The 17,380-nt window shown below is 38.7% G+C and overlaps 1 protein-coding gene across 6 annotated transcripts in view; it reads right to left on the reverse strand.

Annotated features, from left to right (window-relative positions):
* Positions 1-15,922, reverse strand: part of ptpru (protein tyrosine phosphatase receptor type U) — a 72,610-nt gene extending 56,688 nt beyond the window's left edge. The window contains exon 1 of one of the 6 annotated variants that reach the window (XM_012957373.3): positions 15,641-15,922. In XM_012957373.3, coding sequence (XP_012812827.1) covers positions 15,641-15,713 — 73 coding nt within the window. In that variant the 5' untranslated portion in view covers positions 15,714-15,922. Of the gene's footprint in view, positions 1-3,358; positions 3,435-5,733; positions 5,781-15,640 lie in introns of those variants that run through there. The other 5 variants (XM_004911581.4, XM_012957375.3, XM_002939487.5 and 2 more) reach the window with 5 other exon arrangements.
* Between the last annotated feature and the right edge of the window lie 1,458 nt (positions 15,923-17,380).

Here is a 17,380-nt window from a genome sequence, read left to right on the forward strand (position 1 = left end):
GCTAAAAAAGTGCAATAATGATCTTGTGTCAAACACTGTCGGTTTCCAATTACAAAAGGAGACTTTTTTTCAGAAACAATACATTATTTCTTAAATTGTGAGACATAATTCAGGTGAAAAGAAAAACAATTTGTTCTTAATGTCTTTTTAGGAAAGAGAATGGCGGCAAAATAGGGAAACTATCAAGAGCATAAAGCACTATACAATTGAATTTTTTTCTTTGTACTTATGAACTTAAGGAGTAAGGAAAAACTTAAGTGTACAGAAATTGAAACAACCTGATTGAAAAGAATGAAGAAGTACGGAGCAATTGTTACACACTCGAGAATTTTTCCAGTTGCCTTGACAAATTTTACCCTTTTTTTCATAAGAATGACTGTCCTTCAAAGCGGCTGACCTTGATAGAGAATACTAGGATGTATTGTACAGTGAACATTATCTATGAACTACGAGCAATGCTGGCTCATATTTGCCTTTATTTTACAAGAATCCATCTTTAGGCTCTTTTAAAACTACTGTTGATTAACAAACAGAATGGTCAATTCTTTTCAACCTTAAAGGGGAACTAAGGCTGAAATAAAGGCAGATAAATGTTATTAATTATTTAATTATTTTAGACAAGACATTTCTAAGAAAAAAGACTGGAGAAATTCTACCACCCCCCATACTGCACTAATGATCTGGCAGGGATATGGCCCTAGTGATAAGGACTTTAAAAAATCACATTATAAAAACCGTGTCGATCACTCACAGGATACTGGGTCTGGGAATATTAATTTAACAGAACTATTGTGTTATACAGATATCCAGGTATTTTTTTAAGTTGCAACACAACTCTACTAGACTAAGGGACTGATTTATTAAGGTTTCATTTTGTTTTCCCATTAAAACTGTTTGGTTTTTCATAGAAATTTTTGTTTTTACATTTTGCTTTTCCAATGAAAAACTTTTAACAGGCACCCAATTTAACAAACTTTTTCTTTACTTCTTCCGTTGATTTTACAGGCCAAAAATTATGACAAATTTACTTTCACCTTTGTTGTTCACCTTTGAGTTAACTTTTAGTGTAATGTAATATTCTAAGACAATTTGCAACTGGTCTTCATTTTTATTACAGGTATAGGACCCGTTATCCAGAATGCTCGGGGCCAAGGGTATTCCGGATAAGGGGTCTTTCCGTAATTTGGATCTCCATACAATAAATCTACTAAAAAAATCAATAAAACATTAATTAAACCCAGTAGGATTGTTTTGCATCCAATAAGGATTATTTATATCTTAGTTGGGATCAATTACAAGGTACTGTTTTATTACTACAGAGAAAAAGGAAATCAGTTTTAAAATTCTGAATTATTTGATTAAAATGGAGTCTATGGGAGACAGGCTTTCTGTAATTCGGAGCTTTCTGGATAACAGGTTTCCGGATAAGGGATCCTATACCTGTATTTGTAGTTTTTTAATTCTTTAAATTTTGTTTAGAAGCTCTTGAGTTTGGTGTTTCAGCAGTTATCTGGTTGCTAGGGTCCAAATAACCATAGCAACAAGATAGTGGTTAGAATGTGACACTGTTATAAAAATAGATGAGGGCCTGAATAGAAAATATGCAATAACAACTAACAATAACAATGAAATTGTAGCCCTACAGAACGATAGTTTTTTTGGCTGATGGGGTCATTGACCCCCATTTCAAAACTGCAAAGAGTTAGAAGAATAGGATAAATTACTCAAAAACTATTTAAAATAAATAATAATACCAACTAAAAAGTTGCTTAGAATTGTCCATTCTATGACATACTAAAAGTTAACATAAAGGTGAAGTACCCATTTGAACATGCACAAAAAATAAAGTCCATTTGCAAGCCATCTTACACAGGGGTCTTTTTCAATGCGTTTATCAACATATGCTGAGCTCATAAAAACACCTGCATTGCATTTTTGAAATGCAACTAAATGTGAAAAGCAACCTTTATTATCTTGAATTGCAAATACGATGAAATGCAACTCTGAACGCCCATAAGTACAACCTGGGAGAATTATAATGGAATCAATTAGTTGATGTGTTTAAGTGCACTCACACATGCATAACACACACAAAAACACCTGTGTGTAAGAGCTCTTTATCAATTTTTCACGACTCTACAGGGCCGTTCACTAAAGTGCGTTAAAACGTGCGTTATTTATAGCATGCGGTAAAATTTTTATTGCGTCTAATTTTTCGCGTCTTAACGCACAATTCACTAAAAGCATACTTGTGTTAATTTACGCACGATACTGCTTGCGTTATTTTAGTCGTGAAGAATCAACGCACTGCGTATAAATAGTTGACGCGTGCGAAAAAACGCACGCCATGTTAGCCATACATGCCAATACTTACGGAAAATTACTGTACTGAAAATGACCATTTCCCTGCAAACTGGAGGCTGCATCACTCTAGGGCCAACACATATTTGAATTAATAATACTGCAAAGTCCATAATTTATTGCCAAAAGCTCATTAACTGTACTTGTCTATAATTACCGCCTGCCTCAAGTAGGTGTTAATTTTCACATAGACTAATGCGATATTTAGCACGTCTAAGTGTTTGTGAATCATGCGTTAGTGTTATTTCGGCGCGCAAATTAATGCAATAGGTAGAGCAAACTTTACCACATGCGATGTGCGACTTAACGCACGCGGTAATACTATAGTGAATCGCGCGTTAATTTTCACAAAAAAAGTGTGCGATAAAAAATAATAATTTTAATTTGGTTTGAATTTGCTCTCCTTATACTTCTATCTAATTATCTGGGTCATTGACAGCCCTCCACAACAACCAGACAGTAATTTGAAAGACTAAAAATGAAAAAAAAGGGGGCAAATAGAAGTGATAAACAATATAAACAATAAAAAGCTAAATTTAAAATGAAATCATAGTCACTAAACTTAGCAACCAAATAATTTCAATTTGTGTTTGGACTAAGGCAGAAGCGATAAACAGATACTTCAGAAAACAAAATACAAAAGACATTGGTCTAGATTATTTCCATCTAAGAGATAGTTAATATAAAGTTTTTCTTTAAATGACAGAAGCTTAAACATGATATGTAAAATAGAACTGTGATTGTTAATTTGCCTGCAATCTGATCACTGTTCTGTCTTAACCATGCCCTGTGTACTTGGAACAACAGGATGTTTCTTAGCCACACTGCTAACTGCAGTGTTTGGTCCTGGAGAAATGAATTACATTATGGATACAGTTTGTGAAAGGAATAGAAGGGTTATAATGTAGTAATTTCTACCCCCTTAGTCTGCAGCACAGACATTGCCCCAGTTCTCACAATAGTGGGGATTTAAAAGAGCCAATGCCTAAGAGATTACCAGATTCTCTTTTGTTTTCCAAAGCGTCTGGTCTGTACAGCTGAATAGTCAGCAGGATCATTGATACCAAGGTATATTAACCTTTTCACCTCTACCACCCTTCAGCAAGAGTGTGTGTGTGTATGCTGAATGCTACAACAAAGAACACTATTTCGGGGGCGAGTAGCTGGAAAGGTAATGTGTGGGTGAGTGTTTGGTTCCATCCCACTAACAAGAGCAGCTAACAAGCTAGCATTCCCCTTCGGATTAAAGGCTGAGGCTTGCTAATTAGGTAGAAGTGAAACTTGCAGATTTGCTGAACACTATATGTGTGTAATGTTCGTGCGCAACTGCCCGATTGTTGCCTGGGCGACAAACTTTATTACTGACCTGCACCTCTCAGTGAAAATGGGCCACAATTAGCTGCAGAAAAAGAAACTCCCCCACCGGGGTGGAGGTGAGATGAAATAGACAAACATATAACTAAATTTATAAAGTAGATGCAGAAGATAGTCTTATAGAATAGTTTATATACAGTACTCCCTATTTATGAAGCCATCCTAAATGCTATGACCATGTAGCATGGGTACCCAATTTTAACAGCAAGCACGGGTGACAGCTGTGACATGGATCTAGGAAGCTATTTTTTGCCAACCAAAACAATATGCAATGCTGAGCCTTAGCGATGTGAACACTCCATGTCACTTGTGTCATTTTCCAGATGATGGTGTCAAGGGCCGCTATATGCCAGCAACACTTGCAAGAAACCAGAAAGGTATATAGAAAAGGATCACTGAGATAAAGATGACCACCATTAATGAACTGTTGAGAATAACAGATACGTATGTAACATCAAAATCCAATGCAATTACAGGAAAACACAACTGAAATTAAACTGAATATTAGTCATAATATTCATCATTTTCTAAATTCATTCAACTATACGGTTAACATATATATATGCACTTCAGCAGTACTCTCACTAATATGGTGCCAGCAGAATTAAGAAAGCATATAATGATATTTCAAAGGCTGTTGCTGATCAAATATTTATAGTATTAATTAATAAGACTCACCTTGCCAAATAAACTCTTGTGATAGTAGATGTTTTAAAACATGTTGTTAAACTTAGATAAAGGCTTTAGAACTGGAGCCAGGAGCTCCTCATAATGGATTTTATGACCTGAGGACTACTTACAAGTTTCACAGATTTCTTTGTATAACATACATTTAATGCAATTCAGGCCACAACCATGCATTTTAAGGAACTACACTACATTAAAGGAACAGTAACATCAAAAAAAGTGTATCAACTAAATTAATAGATTATGCACTATTGCCCTGCACTGGTAAAAATTGTGTTTGCATCAAAATCCTTACTATAGTTTATATAAGCAAGGCTGCTGTATAGAAATGGGGCAGCCATTCAAATTAAAAAAATGAGAAAAGGCACAGGTAACATGGTGGATAACAGATATGTTGCATAGATCCCCACTGTATTCTACAGAGCCTGATATCTGCTATGTAACCTGTGCCTTTTCTCCTATTTTTCAGCTTGAATGGTTGCCCCCCATGGCTACACAGCAGCTTATTTATATAAATTATAGAAGTCTTTCTGAAGCAAACACACAACTTTTACCAGTGCAGGGCAACCGTACATTATATTTAAATTACTTTAATATTTTAATTTTTTAGTGTTGGCGTTCCTTTAAATAATTGTATAGCACAGACCCTTTACAATACTTTTGACAGAACACAACATAAACAATTATAGGACACAAGCTATGATTAGCCTCTAAATAGTGTAATGTATAATATGTTTTGCTTAGTGGTCTTAATTGTATTATGACTCACTGAAGTTTGTATAATAAGGAATAAAAATATAATGCAACTCTACTGTAAAACAATACAATTAGGTCAACTCAGAGTTCCATGACCTGCATAAAAAGCGGTTAGCATGCAGGCTTGTGTCTCCTCTGTGACTTCTACTATCCTTATAATTTACAACAGAGAATTTTCCACAATTTATCAACTCTGTATTTGGACAGTGGAAGTGTAAATTGCAGGTCAACAAAAAACCATAACATACCCAGACCAAACCTATATCCAATCTGACCATTTGTATAACCAGGTCCGACTAACACATCATCAGTGTCACAAGAGGGGACTGACTGGGGCCAATGCAAGTGAATGCCAGCAATCAGAAGGAGGGGGGAATGTTTGAGAAAGAAATTGCAGACTGGTGGGCAGAATAAAATCCACCACCCACCCTCAAACCACTAGAAGAGTGTTGTATTGGCCCAAACTCAGATAACCACAGCTTTCAAGCCAGCCCACTAAATACTAATGTCTAAAGGCAGGCTGCCCCACAGGACACCTGTGATCTGTATACAGACCTTCAAGCAGTTTCATGGATCTCATCCCCTCCTAGACCTTTGAAACCTTAAAGGACAAGGAAAGTCAAAATCTATTAAGCACACTATTAAATAGTACTACTATTGCTGTGTAAAAACGCTATATTTCTGGCTTGCCTAATGAAAGATTTACAGAGATACACATACTAGAACTTACTTGTTTCAGTGAATGGCACCACCATCTTGTCCAGCATGTCTGTATGGGCTATTGCTGAAAAGCACAAGCCAGCCCCCCCATCCCCGCAGCTGCTCACAAACCCCTCCCTTTATATGTTTGCCTGACACTTGCGTTTGCCATGCTCCCCCTTCTGCCACAAACCCCCGCTCCCCGCACCCGGTCTGCATGTAAAGTTCTCCATGTCACCGCTGACACCCCCCCCCCCACTACTCCTTCCCCCACCGTGTCACTTGCTCCAACGCTCCTGCTGTTTGCGCATGTGCAATCTATGGATCTGGTCGTAGTCTTAGTGCAGGAGTGATGCATTATGGGAATCCTCTTTACCCAGCTCAGCATTTTTTCTCCGTGTTTGGCTTCAGATCTTCTGAACAGGTGAAATATGGGGAGACTTAAGGGCACTATTGAGACAACTGAAGGTATACCTGCAGCTTGAGATTAACTCTTTATTAGCCTTTCCTTCTCCTTTAAGCCTTATGGCATACCTATCATGTTCTTCACTGGCGTACCTATCATTTTCTTCACTGGCATATAAAAAACATGGTATGGGACCCATTATTCAAAATGCTTGTGACCAGGGGTTTTCCGGATAAAGGATTTTTCTGTAATTTGGATCTCCATACCTTAATTCTACTAAAAAAACATTTAAACATTAATTAAACCCAATAGAATTGTTTTACCTTCAATAAGAAATAATTATAGCTTAGTTGGGATCAAGTACAAGGTACTGTTTTATTATTACAGAAAAAAAATATTTTAAATTTTTTTTATTAGCTTATAATGGAGTCTATGGAAGATAGCCTTCCCATAAGTCTGAACTTTCTAGATAACGTGTTTCCAGATAACAGATCCTATACCTGTACAGGTTTAGGATCTGTTATAAATAATGCAGGGACCTGGGGTTTTCCAGACAAGGGATCTTCCTGTAATGTGGATCCCCATACCTTAAAGCAGGCCTGTCCAACTGAAGGCCCACAGGCCAGATATTGTCCTCCAAATTATTTTTATGGCCCCCAGTCTGCTTAAAGGTTCCAAAGACTTCATAATTTTAATTTTATTCTGCCCTCGAACATGCTATTTGAGAAATAATCAGCCCACCACATGTAGTAAATAAGACAGCACTGCCTTAAAGGAACAGTAACAAAAATGACAGTGTATCAAAACAATTAAAATATAATGTAGTTTTGCACTGCACTGGTAAAAGATGTGTGCTTGCTTTAGAAAGACAACTATAGTTTATATGAACAAAGCTATTGTGCAGCCATAGGGGTAGCTATTTAAATTGAAATATGGCTTAGGGCTCTGGTACACGGGGAGATTAGTCGCCCGCGGCAAAACTCCCTGCTCGCGGGCGACTAATCTCCCCGAGTTGCCTTCCCCCTGCCATTCCACCGGCGAACATGTAAGTCGCTGGCGGGATGGCAGACGCGGCGGCGCGATTTCGCGCAAATCGCCGAAAAATACTCGCAAGGCTTTTTCGGCAATTTCCCGAAATCGCCCCGCCGCGTCTGCCATCCCGCCGGCGACTTACATGTTCGCCGGTGGGATGGCAGGGGGAAGGCAACTCGGGGAGATTAGTCGCCCGCGAGCAGGGAGTTTTGCCGCGGGCGACTAATCTCCCCGTGTACCAGAGCCCTTAATGACACAGGTTACATAGCAGATAACACATTGCTCTGTAAAACACCATTGTATTCTACACAGCTTATCTGTTATTTGCTATGTCATCTGAGCCATTTCTCCTTTTTTACAACTTGAATGACTGCCCCCATGGCTACACAGCAGATTATTTATATAAACTATTGCTTTTATTGCTTTACTGTTCATTTTTTGGTGTTACTGTTCATTTAATTTAACTAAAAATCATTTAAACCATAAATAAACTCAGTAGGATTGTTTTGCCACCAATATCAATTAATGTAGTTTTGTTACCTACAAGTACTACAGTGGAAGAAAATACCTATTATTTTACAAACATAAAAAAACAAGGAGAAAAAGAAGGTTTTCGGACCACATGAAAAGTATTTCCTTCAAGCTAAGTGCACATGATTGAAAGATCATTTTTGCACACCTGGCTAAAAACTAATTACAGACTACACTGCATCTGATGACAACTTTAATAGCTGCTTCTCGTAAGCATATACAGGAAGATGCCTTCTTCATACTATTCCATAGCCATACACAGTGGCCACCAACTGGCCGAGGAACTGGTGTGTACTCCATTGACCAGGTAACTTTTATATATTTAAGAAACTGTTTGTAAAATAATTTATTCTTCTGTCATAATATCAAGTTATTACCATAGACTACAATATAAATGGAGTCATTAAAAAAGTCTGAATATTGTACAAACACAAGATAGATAGCAGTGGTTTATGTGCCTTTGACCCTGTGTTGCACAAAGAATCCCCAGGGCTGAAATGACAGTTGGCAGAGATTCAAGGTCCAACAACTCGAGAATGACCACATTAGTCTCTCCCAATACAACAGTATTCTGTTTTGGATCAATACTACTAAAATTCACAGTTTGAAATATATTTTACTTCTGAAAACTCCTTGATAGAAGGCGAGTCAGATCAATATAAAAGTATTTATAAATATAACCTTTATTCTGCATGTTATTTTCTTAGCTCTTCCTATCACATAAAAAATAGAAGGATTACAGGAGGCTAGATGTAACTTAAAGGTTATATATATGCAGCATACAGTGCACCTTTTCCATCAAGCTCTGCTTTGTTCTGACTGAGTTTTACAGGAATTAAATAAACATTTTGTAGGGATACTTTGCCCTGGTATCTATATCATTATTTATCAAGAAATGCTAACAAGGTGCTGGAGAAGCTTTCAGTTGTCTTGCATTCTTCTGCAGCAATGAGAGTAGGCCCATGAGTGGCTCTTAAGATGGTCATACACAAGCAGATCTTAGCTGACAATTTGGGTCCTTTAGACCATTTCTGCAGCTTATCTGCCCATGTATGGGGCCCTATGACAGACATTCCTGATCAATATCTAAGCGAAAAACAGGCAGATGTAGATCAGGCAGGCTTGCTTTGGATCAAGGGCCAAACAATCGGATTATCACAATATAGCCCACACAAGGTGAAATATCTGCTTGTTTGGGCACCTTGCCAAATGAGCAGTTCTTATATGTAGGTGTATGGCCATCTTTAGGGTGAAAACATACTGGGCTACTAGTAGCAGCTACTTTTTCAAGGCTACTAAACTCCAGAAAATCCCCTGCTTAGAGTTGTCTCTGCTAAAACACACACAGAGACAATTAACAGTAAATGATCAGCATTGTCTATTTTAGTAGCCACAACAAGTAGCTGCTACTAGTAGCTCCATACTGTATGTCTTCACCCTTAAGCTGCCCATACACGGTCAGATTTTAGCTGAGGAGTTGGCTTCCGCCCTGCATCTCCTACATGTGCCTGCACCTGAATGAATGAGATACACTCGGGTGCAGGCACATGTAGCCGATATACGCATGAAAACGCGAGATAATGCAAAGTCTCGCGTTTTCATGTGTATATCTGCTACATGTGCCTGCACCCAAGTGTATCTCATTCATTCGGGTGCAGGCACATGTAGGAGGCGTAGGGCGGAATTTTCAGCAATCGCTTTTACGCTTGCCGAAAATATCCGCCCTACGCCTTGTGAGGCATTACCCTAAGGGGTTATACAAATCCATAGGAAACAGGGCCTATTGTATTACATGGTGACTTTTGTAAGCTTAGGATTTTTCAGCAATTACAGTACAGTAAAGTAACTAGCTGTTAGTCAAAGCAAATGTTGGCAAAACTATTCATTTCAGTTCAGCAGTTCAGGAAGTCAATGAATGCAGATGCAGTGCCTCGCAAAATTAGGTGGCTACAATAATATGAATTTGTCTCTTTGCTGCTGGCCTTAGAAAGATACCATTGAACTATCATGAAAAATGTAATATTAGCTTCATCTTAAGGAAGGTTGAAGTCAGATATTTTGAAATTTATTACCTCTAAAGCATTGTCTTGGCACAGGGGCCACCAAATTAGAGTTAACTGTCTTGAATTTTGCATGTACAAATGAGACAAATTTCTGCAATACATCATAGTGAAGATCACTTGATTATTTTGAGTTACAGAATGTAACAAATTATTTTATTGATTATATTTAGAAAGTCCCTTATTTCCATGAAACAAAGCTTATAATAAAGTATCATTCTGACTACAGTTCCCCTTTAGGTCCTGACAAGAAAAAAATGCCATTAAAGAAAATGAAGGACTGATATTCCACTTAAGAAATTAAATAACCCCTTTTATGTGTTGTCTTTTAACATGATATAGCTTCTTTTTGCTAATTTCCCCAAACTATATAAAATCTATATAGCACCTTCTTCCAGTATATAAAGTTTGGTACCGCTAAGGAGGCACATTGGGAAAAGAAGATTTTATAGGGTGGTCATTAAAGCAAGGAGAAACTTCCTCTGTAATCCTGAGCACGTTTGAATAATAACACACAGCAGCAGGGGAGCCTTCTTCAGAACAATGAAGGCAAATCTGCTGCTGGAGGTTTATTTATGAATGGAAGTGGGACCAAAAACAGACGTAATCCACAAAGCAATTTTCATAGCCCCAGGGAAAATGGAATAACCGGAATGCAGTGATTGACGGCTAACTCTGCAATTATCACATCTTAAGGCACCAAGAGAAGGATAGCCAGCAGCAACCTGTGCCTTCTCATACTTTTACTACTAGCTATAACACCCACAATCCAAAGCCTGGCTGCACAAACTTCTATCTCAATTCCATACTATTATTTTACATTTGCATCAGGGGCTTCATCGACCCTTTACCAACAGTTCTGTTTTCCCTTTACCTCCTAAATCTGTACAATGTGGTCTACTTCTGCATATTATGAGTGCCCCTTTGCCAGCAAGATCTCCTTATTATCCAGTGAAAACTGTTTTGTGAGGTTTGCATTAAGGTTTGCATGATGCATTTTTTTCCTTGCCAAAGACACAGTATCACAGCAAAAGTCAAGGCCCCCCACGTACTTTGGCCTATGCACATTTTTTGAGAATTTTGGAGAATTTGGAGTACTGACAACTTTAACACAATTCTCGCCTGAAAAGTGTGATTGCGGGAGCGAGAATGATGTGAATATCACCATTATTCCCATAGAATACAGTGGGGGTTGATCTGAGGTGATGCTGGGCATTGATATGCCTCAGTTTTAGTGTGCAAAAATACACAATATATATATATATATATATATATAATATTATCCTTTATTTGTATATAGTTTTAGAGAGGTTTGTCTTCATTTACAATAGTCCCTGCCCAAGTGGAGCTTACAGTCTAAGGTCCCACACATTTACAAACAGTAGGGTCAAATTTATCAGAAGCCAATTAACCTGTCTGTGTGTTTTTGGAGGAAAACCAAGTACCCAAAGGCAATCCATTCAGACATTGTTGCCCAGACAGGTCTTAACATAGTTCTTGTGCAAAGCAAAGTTAGAAAACATCAGCTGAAACCATTATAAAATAGAAACGTAGGGCATCATTTTTATGATTGTTGGAAGTTTTAATAAATCTATTTCTACTGTATATGGTGCCTCTTCATGAAAAAACAATAACTTCAATATGAAAGACATACTCTCATCAGAAAAAAAACGGATACTGAAACTACAAACCATATAACCCATTTAAAGTAATGTCATTTTGGGAAAAAATGTATTTACCCTACTACCCTACTAAAAGTTATCAAAATATACATGCTTGCACCGAGGAATTCATTTTCTGGTTTTTCACGATCCTATTTACTTTCTGACAAGACAATCTTGCTTTATGGTTGTGATCCTAGATAAACGTTTAGGATTAGAGTACTTGTCTTACAGGACAAAGAGCACAATAAATTACCCTTTAACTAAAAGACTCAATTACTTCTATTACACTGTTGCTTGGGGGAAATCTTTGCCTAGTTTAGCTATGGGAGTGGAAGAGATCAGTTCCCACCGATGCAGTCCAGATAAAGCAATTAATTTATAGGGCTATAGCACACAGGGAATCTAGATTACTAGATCTACTTACTTTGTTTGCTACAAATCACATACATACATGCTTGCACTCCTTTGGGCTTCAATAATCATTCAAAGGGAGAATATTTCCTGTAAGCATGATCAGTTGTGTAACTAGATGTTACTGGGCCCCACAGCAAATTCAGTTACGGGCCCCTAAAGTTGAACTATTCAACCAAGATATATTGAAATTGCTATATAATTGGGCCTTACTGGGCCCCCCTGCAACCGCAGGATCTTCTTCCTCTATAGTTATGCCCCTGAGAATAATATTAAACAGGGCAATTTTGAAGCATTTTTTAGCTCCTTGAATGTGGGGGCACAATGTCAAACTGCCCCCATTCAATACTGAAATTGCTTGCAAGTTCTGGAAGAAAAGTGCTTATCACTTGGAAAAGCTTAGTGGCGCATTTTCAAGCAATATGCACTGAACTGGGTACTCGCAGGTGATTCCCATTCAAATTAAATGTATTTAGACAATCATCCCCTTGCCCGGCAACCAGAGATGCATCTTATTTAAATCAATAAGAAGCAATGTGTGGACAACAACATATATGTAACTTAACCTTCAAAATGAAATATAAAAATCTAGTAGGAAGAAACACAACCTACTGTATTAAAATTAGAACGATAAAAACATAATTATGTGATGACAGTATCCCTTTAATTTCTGGCTTTAGTGAGCAATTTGCCTTTGCCTTGCTCTCTGTTGCGCTCACAGGAAAGCCTCACACACTTTGCTCCTCCTGGTCTTACAGTGAATCCTTTCTGCATGTAGAAGCAAGTTGCAGGATGTTAAGTCTTGTTCTCTAATAAGGATCTTAACAACTCAAGTGTAGGAAGAAAGAAATTCCTTGCAATCTCCCACACGTATCCTGTGACAATGAGAAAGTCTAAAGCCTCATCAACACATTTGGTTCTTAGACATTTCTCCAGCATACAGTAATTCAGCAGAGGCTTATTCTATTTTCTGCAGGAACCTCCATCCAACAAATGACACTAATATCGGCAAAAAATTAAAACTAATTGGCATCACAGAAGAACTCCTGGGGACAACAAATCTATTACAACTATTAAGAACCTTAGTTCCTTAGTAACCTAACAGCCCCCTCCTAAACAGTAGTTCAGAAGGCTCAAAGCTCTCATTAGGTCAGTACATTGAATACACAGTAGGACCAACCTTTTAACCCATTACACATGTCACTGTCATTAGGTTGCTCATCTTCCTGTCCAAGAATAATGAGCAAACTCATCAGAGAGCCATAAAGAACCTCCAAGTGAGGAAGTAATGGACTTTGATCTCTTTAAAGCGAAGAAGGGAGGGATGGTCACCACAAATAATAATTGAGTCTGTAATTCTTTGGACTGGTACCATAAACCCTATACCACTCAATGCAATAATATATGACACAATATATACATAAGTATGTTACATATGCAAAGTTGTGCATGTTTGATGATCTACAGGTATAGGATCCATTAGCTGAAAAACAGTTATCCAGAAACTCTGCATTACAGGAAGGACATCACTATAAGCAAATAATTCAAATATTTAAATGATTTTCTTTTTCTCTGTAATAATAAAGCAGTACCTTGTACTTGATCCTAATTAAGATATAATTAATCCTAACTGGAGGCAAAACAATCCAATTGGGTTTAATTAATGTGTCAATTACATTTTGGTATGGAGATTCAAATTACCAAAAGATCCCTTATCCAGAAAACCCCATATCCCGAGCATTTTGGATAATAGATCCCATACCTGTATATTCATACAGAGAGTACTAGCCACATGCAGGTAACATACATTTTGGCTATTTAGCCAGATATGAACATGAAAATAGCAACAGACTTTGGTAAGCCCAGTCAGTTCATCTTGTCTATGCTTATCCTGTGTTATCGTTTTTAGACAAAAACACATTGATCTGTACAATAATAAACAGATGATCTGAAAATTCCCCTATGAGTGCTCTGACTTCCACTGTCTATTATATTGAGTAAAGGCACCTGGTGCAATGCCCATAGACGTGGAGTGTGTTTACAGCATTTAGAGACATACAGACAGATACATAGAAATACAATTGTGTTACACTGTAACCTAATTGAACCATATATTACAACAAAACAGTAAGGAACAGCCAACCAATTTTGCCATGTAAATTAAAGTTGTAAGTATACAATTTAGCCAACATATATCTAATTTTACTCTATATAAAATCACTCGTCTGCACCATATAACTGTTCTATCTTTAGGTCTGTTATGCCTTGAAAAAAATATCACTGTCAGCAAAAAAGTGTTCTGAAACGAATCCTATAAATAATTAAGAGACCTGCAGCTAATAAATGAATGTTTGTTAATTGCCAATGCCAAATTTACAGCTATTCACACACAGAGTTGCAAATGAGGCAAAAATGGAAGTTTATGGGTCCTTTCTGTGTGAAATGGTTACTAATATACAATGAGAGGTAACCCTCCTCCTGTATAGGGATCAAAGTGGGGAATGTTAATCTGTAAATAATAAGGAAGGAAGGGCTTAGGGAAATAAAAGTGTAGATGAGCAGAATAGGCTGGGGGGGGTAGAAAGAAGGAAGAGGCAGAAGAATTTAATTTATAGAGGTGGAAGAAGTGGGGGAAGAAAATACGTGAGAAGTGAGAAAATACGTGAGCACAGTGGGGATTATAAAGAGAAATTAAGTAGCCTGGATGTAAATAGAGGAAACAGTTATATAGATCAATACAAATGGGGAGCCAGGGGTTACACAATATTCTACTGGTTTACAAAAAAAAGAACAAACTTTTCCCCAACTGTATTATGGCAACTGAAGCTGAAATGTACAGGGTGCAAATGATGAAAAAAGGGGTACAGTATTTTCCTGTAGTCAAAGCGGCAGGAGGGAATAAATAAAGGCATACATCTGGGTGGAATTAGTGGGCGGGCAGAGGTCAGACAACACAAAGGTGTTAAATAACAATAATGATAATAAAATAACAACTATGTGGATGAAGGAAGAGATGGTGGCAGATAACTGGGATTGGGGGGATTAAAAATATCCACTGTTAAAGCCAAATAAGGAGGACATGTTGGGGAGTAGGAAGGGGGGTTAAAAAGCAGATTTTACATGAGGAGTAACATTGGCAGACTGTGGGGAGAAAAGCAAAATGATTTTGTTTATGAGATGAAGAGACAAAATAACAGTGGGGAAAAGGAACTGCATCTTGATTGGGCGTAATTAGCTTTGATACCTGAAGCCCATTTTTGCTACTGATGAGCTACACCAGCCAGAGTCATTTATTAAGCAGAGGATGCTGGGTGATGTAGTTCTTCCACAAGTGCGGGCGGCCCTACAGTACAACAGGACAAAGTAGCAGGAGTCCGAAAATGAGTGAGCGGAGAAACAATGCAGAAAGACAATAAGAATGAGAATGGCACGAAAGATAGAGAAGGGTGCTAAGAAGGCAGACTGGGTGCCAGGCTGGCCATAAGGGCACAGACAAAGTGAAACCAGGGAGTGGGAGAGAGGAGGGCACAGTCGGGGGTGCCAGGGCAGGGAAGTGCCAAACGAGTGCTACATGCAGAGCGGAGAAGGGCAGTAAGTGATAGGGGAAGGAGGGAAGTTATGGGAGGGAGGGCTTGGAACAATAACAAACTGTTACTGACCTGTGGGAGTCTCAGTCTCCAGGGGGAAACACAGGGGGGCAGCCAGGAGCAACAGCGCCAGCTGGGGGTGCATCCTGCCCCTCTCCCCCAACACTGTTTCAGCTCTCCCCCCTCAGCTTCTACCTGTTCGTCTCCCCCCTAACTATTCCAGCCTGTTACTGTCCCCCCGCCCCCTCCCTCCTGATTCCAGCCTGCTTCAGCACGGGAAAGTTGCAGAGTGGAGCGGAGTGTCAGGCTGGCTCACTGTATCAGGACTGACGTCATGGTACATGGAGAAAGCGCAGGGCAGCGCCCCCTGCCAGACATACAGGGAAGCTGGGACAATAGTGACACCTATTGGAAATAACAGGGGCATGGAGCAACAATGACATCTGCTGGGAATGAAAAGCTTCGCAGCGTCTGTGGTTTCTCGTCTTTTGTTTCTCTCTGGCATGTCCTGCCGTGCGCTGGAGGAGATGCGTGCCGTGCTACTCCCCTCTCTCCCTGCCTGCTGTTTGCTCCATGTACCGCGACAATGCATGTGTTGGCTGAACGTTCGCCACTCGCAGTAAAAGGAGAACTGTTCAGAAACACAGGAATAACTAAAACACAAAAGTAACATTTATAAAACCTTGAATGGGAATAGTGCTGAGATTTACGTATGTACGTACAAGAATAATGTATGCCGTTTTCACTTTTTTAAGCATACTAATAAAATGTTATTTTTTTAGCTTGGAAAACAGATTCAGATCTATTTATTGAACATAACCAAATATGTAATGGCCAGTTTGCTTACACACACTGGTAGCTAAGGTCTGTATTGGTTCAGGCCTCATTACAGCTACAAGTAGACATATTCACAGCTCCTTACCCTTGGTTATTTAGATAACTGATAATAGTAATGAGTAATAAGGACTAACTTTTACACCAAGTCCATAGGCGTATTGTAATATGCCAGCTACTGACAACCGTATGAATAAGCCACATGATTCCAATATGAAAATGTATACATTTTATCAAGAAAGAACATCAAATGGTTATTTTACTAAACCCAAGACCATTTTCGAATGGATTGACATTTTTAGAACAGGGTAATTCTCAATACAAAATGTACAGTATTATGTATTTTTCTTGTGTATCTTTGCACCTGATATAGCTCAAACTATTCTATTCAAGGTCTACCTGGGGATCTTGGGGATTCTATGCTGAAGGTTTAATTTCATTCAGGGCCGGATTTAACTTGGCGGCGCCCCGAGGCCGCCCCTGCGAGTGCACATGCGCAATCGCGCGGCGCCCTCTCCCCCTGAGTGCGCATGCACATTCGCACATTTAAACTCCCATACGGAGCAGTGGGGAGAGGTCCCGACTGCTCTGTATGGGAGCCAAATTTAAAAATTCTGTTGCGGCGGGGCGGCATGCCGCCCCTAAACTTGTGCCGCCCTAGGCCCGGGCCTTTGTGGCCTTTCCACAAATCCGGGCCTGATTTCATTAATAAGTGTGGAAATCAACAGCCATTTTATATATAGATACCTCAGTGCCACTTCTATAATACATTTGTAGGAGACAGAGACATATCATACTTGCATTCATTACAATCTTGAGATGAATTTGAGAAGGGGCACATGTACACTCAACACTTTTTAACTCTTCCAGCTTTTGCTCCTTGATTGTGTACTTTTAGTATTTATTGCCTATGTAGATTGTCAGTTTAGCAATCCACAGGCTTGAATATATTCCCAAGGAAAGTGCAGTAAGACTTAC

Source organism: Xenopus tropicalis, chromosome 2 (genome assembly GCF_000004195.4).
Source record: "Xenopus tropicalis strain Nigerian chromosome 2, UCB_Xtro_10.0, whole genome shotgun sequence".
NCBI classification, from domain to species: domain Eukaryota; kingdom Metazoa; phylum Chordata; class Amphibia; order Anura; family Pipidae; genus Xenopus; species Xenopus tropicalis.